The following is a 14,739-nucleotide window of genomic DNA, read 5'->3' as shown; positions in this document are numbered from 1 at the left end:
CATGAAATGTGTTTTTGACATATATATGTTTCAGCATTATGTGGTGTACAATGAACAGAAACAGCTCAACCTTCTCATGCATGAATTATAATTAAGTGTTTTTATTTATCTTTATCTTATTTATCTTTTTATAGTTATATCTTTAAATTATAAACATCAATGTAATTATATGGTAGTTTGTAGGTATAAGTAACAATTTGAATTGGTGTTGTAATGGTGGGTCCTTCAAGACAATGTCTCTGATTTGAGGATAGTGTCACAAAAGTAAAAGTCACTGAGCACAACATCAATCATCAAAGGATCTAGCTTCTCATCAAATCTATGAACTCTTATTCCTGAACGGAGCATCTTCTCTTTGCTTAGTATCTGGTGACATATATGGCATATTTGCCATTAAAGCTTTCTGTACGCTGCAGTGACCTCTACGTATGAGAGGGTTAAGCTGAACTTTAAGCATGGGGATTTACCACCTTCGGGACGTTTTCTGTGAGCAGCATTGTTTACAGCATTCTGTAAAGCAAAAGCAAAGCTCCAAAAAGACACTGGCAGGACAGCATTTTTTAAGAACAATTTCTTCAACAGAAATGGTGAGTCAAAGATATTTCAGCAAATTTTGGTATTCGTGATGTGAACTCCTTGTTGTCTTAAACAATTGGAAAAAAAAAAGAGGGCAAATGCACAAGGTAGACACATTATGTTGTAAAACATTTATGAATGGTGCAGTAAAGAAGCTGATACAGGGGGAAACCTTTTCCTTTAATTCTCCAGCAAACATAGACGTTGATCTGGCACTTTGACCCAAACTCCACCAGAAACCATCTACAGGACCATCAATAGTTCTGCCCTTTAACACAGTCCAGCACCTTAGACATAAGCCAATTTCATCTGTTTCTTATTTTAGACTTTAGTTTTAACATAATAATTGATACAAATATTTAAAGTTGGAGGGAAAAGGAACGGATAATGATTTTCTTAAATAGAAAATTAAACATTTCCCAATGTTCTTTGATTTAAAAAAAATCACGTTTTAAATCACAATAAAAAAAGAAGAATGCTCTCCAACTCTACCTTAAACCTTTTGTCTTGCAAAACCTTCTTAATGGCCACCATTTCTTGAGTATCGATGAGCCGAGCTTGGTACACCACACCGAATGATCCATTGCCTATGACCTGCATGGTTTATGGAAAAGGAAAAAACAGAAAATTGAAGAAAACAATTCTGGAAGCAATAACCGTAAACTGGAACGGTTATACAATCTTTTAAGACAACTCAGAGCTGCCAAAGAGTGGGAGCTTTCAAAAACTGTGATAAAATAATTTTTAAAAGCACAATGAAAGGAAACAATATTTCCACATTAAAGAGTGAATTACAGAAAGAATAATCTTGGATCAAAGGGAGCTGAGAATGATGGGTTACAAATGAGTCATTTGTGTGAAACCCTTGATCTCCATTTATTTTAAAGCTTTAGGAATTTTCAGTCCAGACTGGCAGCTTCATTTACAGTGAAGAGGTGCACTTATTAAGTTTCTCAGAACAATGTTTAAATAGAAAACTTAGTTAAAGCTGTACTACAGTTTATAACTTTGTCATTTAAAAGTTTCACTAAGCAGATACCTTCATGAAAATGACGTGTTTTACCTGAAAAGCCCAGAAGATTGAAAACAGTTCCAACAAATTGGACTCATGTTTTAGCTAAACTGTTTGATGAGACAAAGTTGTATGGCATCCAATAAAGACACACACTCAGGCGGTGATTTAATTTAGTAGCACACCTTGACGTCTGTGTAGGAGACTTCTTGAGGGCGGTCTGGTCCTTGACCTGGTGTGGCCACAACTGTAGTCACCTTCCCACTGTCTCCTAGGAAACAAGAAGGAACAGGTTCAATTTGAGGTCTACCCAAGAATACCTGGAAATGTTGAACTGAGAACAACGAGGCTCTGGCTCATTGTTGCAGCTTAAAACCTTCAAATGTTCAAAATGATATATCATACCATAAAAATATGTGATGTCCAATATTTGATTTTTACATTTTGTTTCTCTTCAGTTAAGTTAAGAAATAAGGTCTCATATTTTTAATTAACATTGAGCTTGAAGTTATAATTAAAACTGACTGAGATGTTCTGCCATTATAATACATTGTTTTTATTAGATATTAATCCATTTATTAACTAAGGAAACAAGTTCCTTCTGGTACAGAATGCCTTTTTAGTTATTACATTATTTTATTAAACCAAAACTTTTTAAAGATGTATACAAAGGGAAGTCATTCTTATCTTCAAAAAAAAAAAATGATTCAGACAATTTTTTAGCCAGTGTATCCAGAACTACATTCATGTTAATAAAGCCAGAACCTGAGGCGGACATGTGGCAATCTCTTCAAAGACCATTCAAATATTTAGGTTAAGTGGAGCCCAGTGAATGAATGGCAACTTTACAAAAAGCCTCAAGAGGAAATAGAAAGGAAAGCCAGAGTTTATGCTTTACACTCTGTGGTTAATTGACTGGGATTTAGCCAAAAAAAAAAAAAAATAGGGCAACAATCAGCATTCTACATAAAAGTAAAGGAAAAGGTTGAAAGTACATGCCATCATGATGAAAACCTGGTCTACAAAAACATTGGCACCATTTAATGAAGTTCATACCACAACACAATACAGCCAGAGCTGACGTCCATACCAGTTTAACCAAGTTTGTTTTAGGACAGGGGTATCAAACTAAATTATGCAAAAAATAAAAGCAATGTACATGTTAAGGACCAAACTGGTTCGATTTGAATAGGAACCTAAAAAATGTGCATAAATTCAAGTAAGCTAAACATAAAGAAATTAATCTTATCAATAGTTTGTCCATTTGGTACGGACAAAGCCTAAAAGGAAACAACATTAAATAGAAGGAGCAGATCAGTTGCATTTATTTCGCAAAACCTCTTCTTTAGATTTTCTGGGTTTGTTTTTAATAGACAGCATCTTTCTAAAGGCCAAGGAACCTTTAGAAAATATCAAATTGATTGTAATAAAAAACTAAAAGTCTTGTTGCTGCAATAAAAAAGAAAGAAGCATTAAAGCTCAGTTCACTGCTCTGCCGGATGCTCACTTGTCTGAGTTAGTGTCTCATCTTGGATTCAAGCTCATCAGACACTAAGTTTTGAGGAAATCCTCGGGATGAAATGAAGGGGTTCATCAGCAAGGCAATCTTGTGTGAGAATTTGTTTCTCATCATAAAAGATCCAAAGATTTCTGAGCACATTGACAATGCACTGTTGTGTATTAGCAGCACGCAAGCGCCAGGTGTAATAGTAATCAGATAATATACTGTCAGCCAAAGATAATAATATCATAGGCCATGTCAGACAAGCAGGACTCAGGTTTGACATGTTTTTCAGTATTTACCAAATAGAACACAAAAAACAACCTTTTGATGACATATTTTCAATATTTTTTAAGTTGAGACTTTTTAATTCTGAATCGTTTAATTAAATATGATACAAGCTTTACAAGGCATTTACTTATATATATCGATATTCCTCTTTCTTCAAGTCTAAAGGGACTTAAAAAAAATATTTAAAAAAACAGTCCCATTCACCTATTAACACACATTCACCAATGGCTCCAGAGCAGACAGACACTGCCAGGCCATTCAGGGCAACGTGGAGCTTTGTTTGAGATAGTAAACTTTTAACTTGCCAAAAAAACTCAATAGCTCATGATTAAAGATCAATGGAGCATAAACAAACTGATAAATGAAGAACAAAAGAAATAATGCACACTAAAAAAAAATACAAAAGCAACTGAGACCAATTATACACACGCCTGATAAAAAAAATAAAGATTTTTTTTTAGGGCTAAAAGAAATCCCTTTAGTTCACAACATGCCTGGTTTAAGTCTAATATAAAGATTTAGATAACCTGAATCACACAAGTTATGTAACTTCCTTCCAGTTTACAAAACGATGGCCGACGACTCTGAAAAGTGACGTTCTCAAAAGGATTTTCAGGACTGGTATTTAAAAGCTCAGCTTGAACATAAGTCCGTTTTTAAAGCTAGCCTTTCAGCACCTGACATTCCTGCGTTCACAACATGGTGTAAATTCTACAAACCCAGGCTGTTGTACAAAGATATATCAAAAATTGAACAAGTTGATGAAGTGTAAGACTTTATATTAGAATATTAAAAAGGTGAAGGTTTCACTTTTCCTGCCTGGATAACAGAGCAACCCTTTGCCACATAGCTGTAATCATGTTGCATCATCATCACCCTGACAGTGTCCACATAGTTCATACTTTGTTTAGCAAACAAGACAATGCACTTTTTGATGAAACTCTCTTGCAGACTGAAGTCCATGCACTGGTGTTCTTGTATGAACAGCCTGACATGCAGTAAACTTTCACCAGACACAGACGTGCTGGTTATCCATTAGGCAGCCTGGTGGTGTCTGTTACACATGAAACCGTGAGGCTTGCAGAGTGACCGGGTCGCAGGGTTCATCCTCAGTGTAAACAGTCATGAATATTAACACCGGTAAAAAGCAGGACACTCATTTAAATCATCTGTATCTATTGTTCCAGATGAGGCATCAGATTTTTCAGACATGGTTTTATGGGATACACGCATTTAAAAACAAAAAATAATTTATACAAAATCGAAATAGGGAGCAAGTCAATAATTTATCATTGTGAAAAGCTGTCAGCGTTCCAAATCTATGCCTGCTTCATGGCTCTGCGCTTCCACATCAGCATTGCATTGTCTCATGCTCTCCTTCCTGTCATTCTCTTGACATTCACAATTGGAATAGCATGTCTGCAGAGGGAATAATCCTTAAATGGATTTCATTCTTCCGCTGAGTCAAATACCAACTATATTTTCGTTCAAGCGAATGGCAGCGATTTATCAGCCATGTTTGACACAAAGTATATGCCACAAAAAGATACTGAAAGCAACTATAAAAAGACGTGCTGAACCTTCCTCCATCAGTCAAAATGAGAGTTTGGAGAGTAAAAACCGTTGGAATCGTTATTACCTGCAAATATTTATTAGAAATGAAAACCAATAAGAGAGTAAAGATTAATTAAATCATAATAGAAAATACGAAGACAAATTGAGATATGTATGTAGATTCTCCACGAACAGACAACAGGAAAAGGCACTTGTGCATTTGGCTGTTACTTGATGATGAAAATTCTAATAAACTGACTGGTATCGCCTTGGAACAGACTCGTTAACAGATTTTTAAAAAACAGGTATCCAGTGTGCCTTTATTTACAGTCACAAGAGCAGTGCAGATTCCCTTTTCATCACTGATGATATAATCTTGTAGAAGGGTGAATATTTTCAATAAAAAGTAAAAACAAAAAAGTTTGAACACATAAAATCCACAAATGCTTCCTTTTATTTTTTAGCATTTGAAAAGTCGTGTTTGTTTTACATTTCTTTGGCAAAATGTTAAGATAATAATTTAAGATGTATTTGCTTAAGCATGCTAATAATAAAATGTTAACATTTCAATGAGAAGTCAGCAGCAAAAAGATGCTATGGTATTTGTGTCAAATGTATTTCTCGTGCTTTCTGTGGTGCATACTATAAGACATAACCACAATTCACAACCTTTTCTGTTTAACAGAGAAGGTAGAAATTAAATATAATTTTTAGATTTCCTAATTGGATTTATTTGTCCACTCGTACCCATTCAGTATGAGTGTGAACAAAGGGTGTGATTTTATTTCATCCAGGAACAAATTCTGGAGTCATTCCACAGACAGTGAGACAGCAGCTATGGTAATTACACAGCAACACATGATCATTTTTCTGTATATAGACACAAGTTTGGATGTTATGTTTAGAAACGCAAAAATCAAAGGTCAGCACCATCTTCTTTATAACTTCTATTTACACACAGAGCAAAAGATTTAAATGTGAAAAACACAGAAGCTATGTTATTACTTGAAGACACGCTTAGTCATTTTTAATGACTAAGCTTTAAGAGGATGGGATGAAATACAGTTAAATGAAAACAATAATTTTAACCACAAAGGACTAAGTTATATTTAAAATGCTGGAAAACAAATATAGTTCAGGTTGAATAGTTACTTGAATCTATCCAAGTTGAGATGTTTCCAGGTCCTCAAAGTAGACAGTAGATCCAACAGCCATTTAAACTAAACAGTATCTAAACACAGTGAGCTGCAAGAGCACATCAATGAAGATGATTGGAACTGAAGATCAATTTCTGATATCGCGGGGTGGGTATAATTTACCTATAGATAAGCAGGACTTCGCTTACACCTGTCACTGCAGCGATATAGAAAGACACTGCACTTACATCCCAGACAGCGGAGACCAACTCTATGGCACAACTGCAGACAATCCAGCTCCAGTGCCCCATCAATGGCTGTCTGCAAGCGTCGGCCACCTGCTGCCAAGCTACTGCCCCACAGGTGACCTTGATGACTGTGCATCGTTCCGTCCAGACCACATTCGGGGCAAGCCAGACTAATAGCTGATGCCACTCTCCCAACTAGACCCAAGAAGAAGCTCCAAGTTAAGGTAATCGAGTCTGGTTCCGCCACAAAAAAACCCAACCAAGTAAATTACCAGTTCACTTAAAATGACCATTAAAATCATACAATAAGATGAACTTACGCGCAGCCATTGAAGATAAACACAAATGAATGTTGGTGGTAAATTTGACTACCGACCCACAAATATGTCCAGGCAAGATCGTTTCTTCTATCGGCCGGACAGCGAACTCGTACAAAACAAGTGGCTAACGTTAGCATGCTAGTTAGCATACTTGCTAATTCTTTGCCAACTACCCGGGAGAAATAACTACTTTTTACCGGGCCAAGAAAGCAATATCATTGGTAATGTTGACAGTAGACGCACATACAAAAACCAACCGTTTTGAAATACTGAAACATACAACTAGAGACGAAAAACTACTTACTGGCAAGCTTGAGGTTCGAGCATCCTGACGAGCTGCTGCCGGAGGCCTGCGGGACCCCGGACTTTCCTGTGCTGCTCCCCACGGCAGCGGCTGATCCAGTGGATGCTGCGACGGCTCCTGAAACACCTGGCGGCTCAGCAAACGAGCTGGTCCTGGGCCGCCCGCTGCCGCTCATATCTCTGAGCAGAGGTCAGAGTTATTTTTTACTGCTTTCAGCTGAGCGGCAATTTATTCTGAGTCACCTAAAGCGAACAACCGTGAAGAGAAACGCCGAAAAACACCGCTCCCGTTTGCCGCCGGCTGTCTGGCCAGAAAGCTGTTGCTAGACACCTAGAAACAGACTGACCGCAATGCCACCTGGGAAATAGAGTTTGCTGCAGATGTTTTTTAGGTCAAGTGCCGTGGTTTTCACGAATCGAACAACTACAAACTCTAAATGAATTTATAGCAGACCAAAGGCAAAGAAAGTCCAGCTGTGACCCCTAATTTTTGTAGACTATAAATAACTGGAGGACAGCACAACATTTTCCTTTTGAGCCAAAAAGGGCTCAACAAGTTTAAAACTAAATCTTGAAGCTGTCTCAAAATATTGTGTTGACATTGGCACAAATTTGAAGGTACACAGATAAATATTAAAGTAAATTAAACAAAAAAAGTGATGTTTGGTATAATTCATTTTTTAAATAACAGAATGTTTTTAAGATGTGATTTTTATTTTTTCCCCATAGTAGATCTTAGTCAGTTACAATGGGAGTACATTAACTAACTAATTGAGGAAAATAAGTTTTAACTTTAATTTATATTTTGGAAACCACACCCTTGTTTCTACAGACTTGTTTGATTGGAATCTGTTTCTATTCCATATAGTTTTAGCAAGACAACTAACAACCAAGAAGTTGCTATTACAGTTTCCCCTGCTAAAATGCCAAACTCTAAGAAAAAAAAGACACAAGACATTGTGTTGTTAGATCTTTAATATTTTCAATATTTACTTTTTTTTTGTTGTTTAGAAATATTGCACATGGTCAACATGCCTGCTTATGAGATAACAATCAGCTTGCTCATCCTAAAGTTCCTTCTCCAAAGTAAGGACAGTTTATTTTAAGCACAATCATACAGTGTACACGCATACATATGTGTGTATGCACAAATGTCTATGTGGCCCTGTGCGTGTGTGCATGTGATTGCACATGCATGCAGATTTACAACTTTACAGCCCTAACTTACCCCATAGTGATGAAAATAATAGCATTTAATTACCTGTGCATTTGTGTATTTATGTATTACTTGTATATCCTGAATATCTCTTAAATATATACAGGTATTTTTTATATATATATCCTGAACAAACTGTGTTTGATAACAGTCAGAATGGTCAACAACTTAGTCATGGTGACTATAAAAATACTGTCTCTTGAGTAGAATATAGAATGCAATGAAAATATATATTTTAATAATGTTTCTGCGTGGTGAGAGAAGAGGTTGATTGTGTTAACACGCTGCCTGCATGTGCCAAAACATACACACATACACACACACCAAAACACAGACCTAAATGCACAAATATGGAAATACCAGTATATATATTTGTATATATTTCCACACATCCAACTGTATACAGTGAAATAAAAGATATATCCACAATAATAACTACCCCCACTCTTCGCCAAAGAAGCAAAGAGCCAAAAAGTGCTATTCAAAATTTGACTTTTAGTAAGTTAAATTTCTACCTCTTCGAGAATGACATGTGATGTGATTTTCTTTATTTTTAATGGTAAAGAGCGTTTCACAACCGCTCATCCCTCATGCTGACTGACTGCATGAAATTGAAAAACTATGGCACAGAGCCTTGCCCCATACCCCACAAAAATAAAACAAAATAACCCACCCATTTTCAAAAGAAATAGATGTCCTATTGCACCATTTGATGGGAAAGGATAAAGTGACGAAACTAAAGGGGAGGAGGGGTAGAGACTGGGGCGAGGGCTGCGGAGACTGCCCTCCAGGGCTGGTCTAGGATCTGCTTTCCCTGAACTAACCCTAACCAACAACCATCCTGAGCTACATAGCGCTTGACCCGGACCAGTGCTTAAGGGCACTTCCTAACACTTTTTGGGGGGGATCAAAGGGAGGAGGGAAAATGACATGTAGAGAACAAGGTTATTATTTAACTACTAAAACAATCTCTAAAAACAATACTTTCCTGATTGAACTTGCGGCGGCCCTCCTCAGGAAGGGCCGCACGAATTGTGCAAACACCTGATTTCAACGTTTTATAAAACAACAAATGCTCCTGCGCCCCCCACTTCTGTGTCCACTGAGAAATGGGGAAGAAAGGGAAGGGCAACCGAGGGAGTGAAGGAAGGGATGGGGAGAGCACACGGAAAAAACTTTTGTCCCCTTCTTTTTTCAGTCTTTTTTTTTGTTTTGTTTTTTTTTGTTGCAAATTTTTTATGCAGGAGAAGAAACACAATAGAGCCACGAGAGAGAAAGAACAGGCCACGGTAAAAACTGGTTATTTTCCACGATAACGAGAGAAAGCAACATCATATCCAGAGGAAATTCAGAGAGGCTTGACTGGAATTTTACTCTTCCTTGCTGTTCTTGCCACGTCGCGGTTGTCCTTGTCCACCCTTTTTTTTTTCCGTCTTCCTGTCGCCAGAATATGAATGTCGCATCCATTTGAACGTCGTCCAGTTTTGTCCACCATCTTTTCTCTGTGCTCCGTTCAGTGTCGCCTTAAACGTTGATTCTTCCGAACCTCACAACCAACAGTCTCTTTACATAATCTCTTTATGGTGCCTGTTCACACAGGTTTCCGGGGATGTAACCCCAACAGACATACAGACAAATGTATATTATCAGCTCCTGCCAGTAAGGTCTGTCGTAATAGCAATAACTGAAGGTGCAAAGATTGGTCACTCTACATCCAGATTCATGTCCTTCCTTTTTCCTTCTCACTTTTCACTACAATCACTAGAAACTGTGCAGGCCAATGGCTTCGTCTGACCAGAGTTGAGTATTTCTGTGTGTGAGTGCTGACGCTGCACAGGCGTGTCCGTGCATGGCACATCTGTGTCTGCATGTACTGTGTAGGTGTGTGCTGTCTGTCTTGCAGCATTGAGGGGCTGTGGAATATCAGTGGAGGTCGTTGGTGTTGCGTTTGCGTCCCGACCACTGTGCTGAGGAGTGGAAGGGACGAGGAGGAGGTTAAGTCAGTGGCATCTGAGGGCTGGCTGGCTGGCTGGCTGGCAACAGCAAACTGCATCTGTACAATAAGTGACAAAGTGCCTTTGTGTGTCATGGTCCTCGGTAGCTGCTCCTGGAGGCAGCTGACCAAGAGTAACAGTCTAATTTGGTAAAAGTGAGGATGTATGTGTGTGTTTGCTGGAGATTACATATGCACCAGGATTGTTAAATGTGTGTGTCCAAAAAAGGATTTACCACAGAGCTTGTGTGTTAAACAGCAAACCACTGCACAGGTGTGCTGAGCGCAGACCTGGGCGAAAGCAGAAAAAACATTCAGGATGTTTGGACAAATCAAAGAAGCACTTAAATAATCCGGACTCGCATGTGATCCCACCGCTTTGAGGCTCCTCTAAAGGCCTAATGAGACAATCAAAGTGCGTCTGAAGTAATTGCGTGTATCTGTAACCAAATATTTCTGCCCAGGTCTGGTGGAGATCAGCACCAGTGGAATGATTCCTCTCCATCTTTTTTTTTCACTGTGTTTTTCGCCGCTTCAAGATCCTCTCATCTGGTTTTATGATCCTTCACTTTTAGGCTCCTCTGAGCTCTGGCTTTTGTCTCCCTGCGGCTCCGGGCACCCATCCTCTCGCAGTGAGTGATTGAGTAAGGAGCTGTGAGACGGGATGGGGCCAGCTTCCATCAACCCTCCTCCGGGCTCCAGAGTTCCAGGCGTGGCCGTCTGCATGATCTTCTGACGGACCTCGCGGATCTTCAGCTGCAGGCACACCTTGGTGGGAAATGTGTCTGAGTAGCGCGCCTGGAAGGCGGCTGTAGCCTGAGCTGGAGAAACGGGAAGAGGTGAGAATGCATATTAAAAAACAATGAAAGCAGGCATCTGAAAATCGTGTTTTTGGTGTTGTTGTGGCATTTTTCATGATTGAGGACATGTATAAAGAAAATTAAGTTTAGTTTTGGCAAAAAAAACGGCATAATCACAATTCAAAGAGCACTGAGAACACTTTTAAAATGGATCAAAAGTTGATCAAAGTAGATGTGATAATTTGGGAAAAAAATGACTTATTTCTCATTGTTTTACAGATTGGCTGAGTGTTTTCTATGTGCTGTGAATGACAGTAGACTGACGATGTGTGTGATGTCCAGATATGACTTCTTTTGAAACAATTCACCAGCCTTACTGATTGAAAATCAAAAGATTACTAACCAGAGGGGAAAAAGCCATGTTCCTGAAACAGCTGCATGACCAGGGCCCGGCGCTGATCCAGAGTCCTGCGCAGAGACGAGTAGGGAATCCGCTCCGAGTCTCCCTGGGGAACGTCGCATTCTGGACCTGGGAGAATAATTTCAACAGTTAATTTCTGTGTTTGTTTGAAAACAGTTGAATAATGAACAAGTCTTCCATTGCATGTGTAACCCTCAGTAGTCTCTGAACTACACGTCAGGTGTTTACAATGATGTAGGAAGGACACAGACCCCCCCACTTATAGTTTTCATTCAAAATATAAGCTTTGAAATTTAGTTTAAAACAAAAATGAAAGTTATGACCCATAATTGTGAAACCCCTTTGAATAAATCCTTGGAACTTCCTACATAGTTAAGTGGAGCTGGTTTTAAGACATTTTTAATATCGTTTTGACCAAGTCTTTGCAATATTTTTGTACTTGTACTTATTTATTATGTCTCAACACATTTAATCTGTGTTATTTGATCTCAATTTGTTTGTTTTGCAGTAAAAAAAAAGATCTTTACAAGTTGACAATTTCAGGTTCATTGTGCAATTATTGTCATATAAGGAAAACTATTAGTTAAAAAAAAAAGTTTTGGTTGTACTAAAAACAAGGAAAATTATTTAGAAGTAAAAAATGCTCTTAAAGGACCCAGAGTAAAGTGTGACAAATCAAGGACTGTTTTGCAAAGGTGTTGACATCCATTTTTTAATCAATCATTTTTAAATTTTAATCAGAGAAGACAGGCAACAATGTGACTTTAAACCAAATGACTCTATAATGTCTTCCATCTCCATCAGATGTTGATTGGAAATTTCTTGCATTTCTGCTGTGCACTTTCCAAAGTTAGTGCTTGTTACTTTGCATCCCTGTTATACCATCTCCCAACATTTCCTATGTAGGGATGCAAAGTGCTGTCAAAGCCTGAAGGATCTCACACAGCTGACTGGGTCTTTGCTCCATGTTTGCATTTGTGTGAGTCAGATGAGCCAACATTCCCTGTCTGGGTTTTTTTTTTTTTTACTGCAACACAGCATTAAAAAAAGGCTGGATTATGTCAACCCCATTTTTTAACACCATATCTTGTTGTTTGATTAATATAATCTTGTTTTTGAGCACAAGGATTTCTCTCCTGCCCTACCAGTATGGATGATGTTACCATCTCACAGACTCTCCTCTTAACTTGCACATAAACAAAGCTTCCAGAACTGCCTTCTTTCATATCTGTAATTTGGCTAAACTTATCAACAGTCTGTCAAACTGGTGAGAAACAAGACTGTTCTAGCTTTGTTATCTTGTCTTAACACAGATGTTCCAGTGTTTCTCTTTGTTTGCTCAGATGTTGGCTCTTCCTGAATTTGGTTCTGCTGGAAATGTCTATTTTTTTCACTCATTTAGGCAACAATCGGCAAGAATTGGGGACATGAAGAGAAGATGTTTGTTTTTAGTGTTCCAATTCTGTGCTCAGAACAGGAGATTCCTCCCATATTATCCTAAAAATATCACACTATTGTAGACCAAATCAAACTATTGTAAATTTGATAAAAATGCTTGTTTTTCTTGTTTTTCTTGATGTGGCACATTAAAACAACATCTGTTCTAAATTGACACTTTACAAATAAACTAAATGGAATTTTTATTCTATAAAAATCTGGTTTAAATTTGAATTATTTGTCTTTTTGAGCTTGAATCTGAGGAAACAAAGAACAGAAAATAACAGTAAATGTGAAAATCCATCAGAACGCCTGAAAAACTTCTGCTCATTAGCACTGTTCAGCTTTGTTTCCTTCAGAGCTGGTCGATAAATGATTGTTCCAGGGAATAAAAAAATTTTTTTAATAATTAATCAAATCATTTTTCCAATATGGATAAAAGTCAAGTTTTATATTTTTGATTCAAACTAAAAAAAATGTGATAACAACAGAAAAAATGCCCCATCCATACCTGCTTTGTCAAAGGTAAAGATGTCCCCCTCACATTTGGCGGCACTTTTTGGGGTGTTGGGTTCTGAGCTGCAGCTCGACAAGCGCCGAGTCTTTCTTCTGGGAGAGCTCGGCTCCTCACCTGCTGCCTCCAGATCTTCAAGAAGCCGGATTTACAAAGAAAAAGAAAGGATAAAAATGCGAGACAAAGGGGAAAAGCAGGACTTGTTCAGATGAAGGAAGTCTCTCTGCCTCACCGGTGGAGTTGCGCCTCTTCTTGCGGTAACTTCCCAGGATGGCTCTGGGTGAGGTCGCCAAACTCTGCAAAGTGGGTGAGGGAAGGACCTCCTCTGGATTAAACTCTGGTAGCTCAGCAAAACGCTCCTCAAAGTATGTTTCGGACAAAACCCTGCACACAAAACACAACGATCTGGTGAGGTAAACATTGATAAATGTCGTCCAGGAGTTTCCATGCTTCTAAAAGCTTAATTTGCTTTCTTCTGGCTTCCCACCATCTGTCTACCGCCAGGATAAAGAACACCCAAGATCATTTAAAACTTTCAAAAATAGAGTTTCTGTGTTTTTTTTTCTCTAACAAAAGAAAGGTTTGCTCATAAAGGAAAAAAGACAACTAAATGTTACGACAATGGAGATCCTGATACTAATTTCTGAGATGTTTCAAATCAAGATTATAATAAATAATTCCAGAATTTATTTGCAAGTAAAGATAAATCCTAAATCACTGATTCATTTGAAATCACTGGTTTGTGTGAAAGTGTGAGAGGTTAATAAAGGAAATGCTTGTACTTGTCATTGGAGTCAGGAGTCTTTTTGAGTGGAGGGGGTCGAAATTTATTCCTTTTTGAGGATGAAGGAGCTTCTTTTTCTGCTGGTGGAGGAGGCGGGGGATCCAGGCCTGAGGAGGTTGGAGGGGGGGAATGAGGTCCAGCCTGGGAAGAGAGGGAAGGGTTGGAATAACAACTAATTGACTAAAGATTTTTTTAGTAGATTAGACCTGCTGCAGGTAACAAACATTTTTTTCCATTTATTAAAAATAAAACTCCATTGAAGAAATTCACTTTTATAGCCTCTTTGTTCCAAAAGTACCAAGACAAAAAAAACAAAAACATGAAGATGCTGCCTTGTTTTTTTTAACACTTAGAAACCAAAAGTTGGGATAGAAAAATACTTTAGATACCCTACAGTAATTACGGAGGTCATCACAGGAAAAAGAGAAGAAAAGGAGAAAGAACAGAGCAAATTTTATTTCTATGCTTCAACGTTTTTCTTAAAAAAATAAAGGATTAGCTACTTAAAAGAAACATCTAAAACCCAACCCATTAAAAAAACTAGGTTATTTTCACTGTAAAGCGTATTCATTATTATCTTCTAAATGAAGGTATGTAAATATGAAAATATCAATTGGCATAAAACATTTAAAT

The 14,739-nt window shown here is 37.9% G+C and overlaps 2 protein-coding genes and 1 long non-coding RNA gene across 5 annotated transcripts in view; 1 reads left to right on the top strand and 2 right to left on the bottom strand.

Moving 5' to 3' along the window:
• LOC112163296 (glycogen synthase kinase-3 beta) overlaps positions 1 to 7,293 on the bottom strand; it is a 13,509-nt gene extending 6,216 nt beyond the window's left edge. Inside the window, exons 1-3 of the mRNA XM_024299621.2 lie at positions 6,943 to 7,293; positions 1,774 to 1,859; positions 1,069 to 1,170 (exon numbers count right to left, since the gene is read on the bottom strand). Coding sequence (XP_024155389.1) covers positions 1,069 to 1,170; positions 1,774 to 1,859; positions 6,943 to 7,117 — 363 coding nt within the window. The 5' untranslated portion in view covers positions 7,118 to 7,293. The remainder of the gene's footprint in view (positions 1 to 1,068; positions 1,171 to 1,773; positions 1,860 to 6,942) is intronic.
• On the top strand, positions 6,132 to 11,354 carry LOC112163303. The gene is made up of 3 exons (XR_002922260.2): positions 6,132 to 6,542; positions 10,726 to 10,989; positions 11,230 to 11,354. It is a non-coding gene; the product is annotated as an uncharacterized LOC112163303 (long non-coding RNA).
• cica (capicua transcriptional repressor a) overlaps positions 7,899 to 14,739 on the bottom strand; it is a 37,789-nt gene continuing 30,948 nt past the window's right edge. For all 3 annotated transcript variants that reach the window (XM_024299583.2, XM_024299597.2, XM_024299590.2), the window contains exons 18-22: positions 14,105 to 14,247; positions 13,555 to 13,706; positions 13,320 to 13,454; positions 11,354 to 11,479; positions 7,899 to 10,971 (exon numbers count right to left, since the gene is read on the bottom strand). In XM_024299583.2, coding sequence (XP_024155351.1) covers positions 10,706 to 10,971; positions 11,354 to 11,479; positions 13,320 to 13,454; positions 13,555 to 13,706; positions 14,105 to 14,247 — 822 coding nt within the window. In that variant the 3' untranslated portion in view covers positions 7,899 to 10,705. The remainder of the gene's footprint in view (positions 10,972 to 11,353; positions 11,480 to 13,319; positions 13,455 to 13,554; positions 13,707 to 14,104; positions 14,248 to 14,739) is intronic.

Source organism: Oryzias melastigma, linkage group LG11, assembly GCF_002922805.2.
Source record: "Oryzias melastigma strain HK-1 linkage group LG11, ASM292280v2, whole genome shotgun sequence".
Taxonomy (NCBI): Eukaryota; Metazoa; Chordata; class Actinopteri; order Beloniformes; family Adrianichthyidae; genus Oryzias; species Oryzias melastigma.
This window is presented reverse-complemented; position numbering and strand designations above follow the sequence as displayed.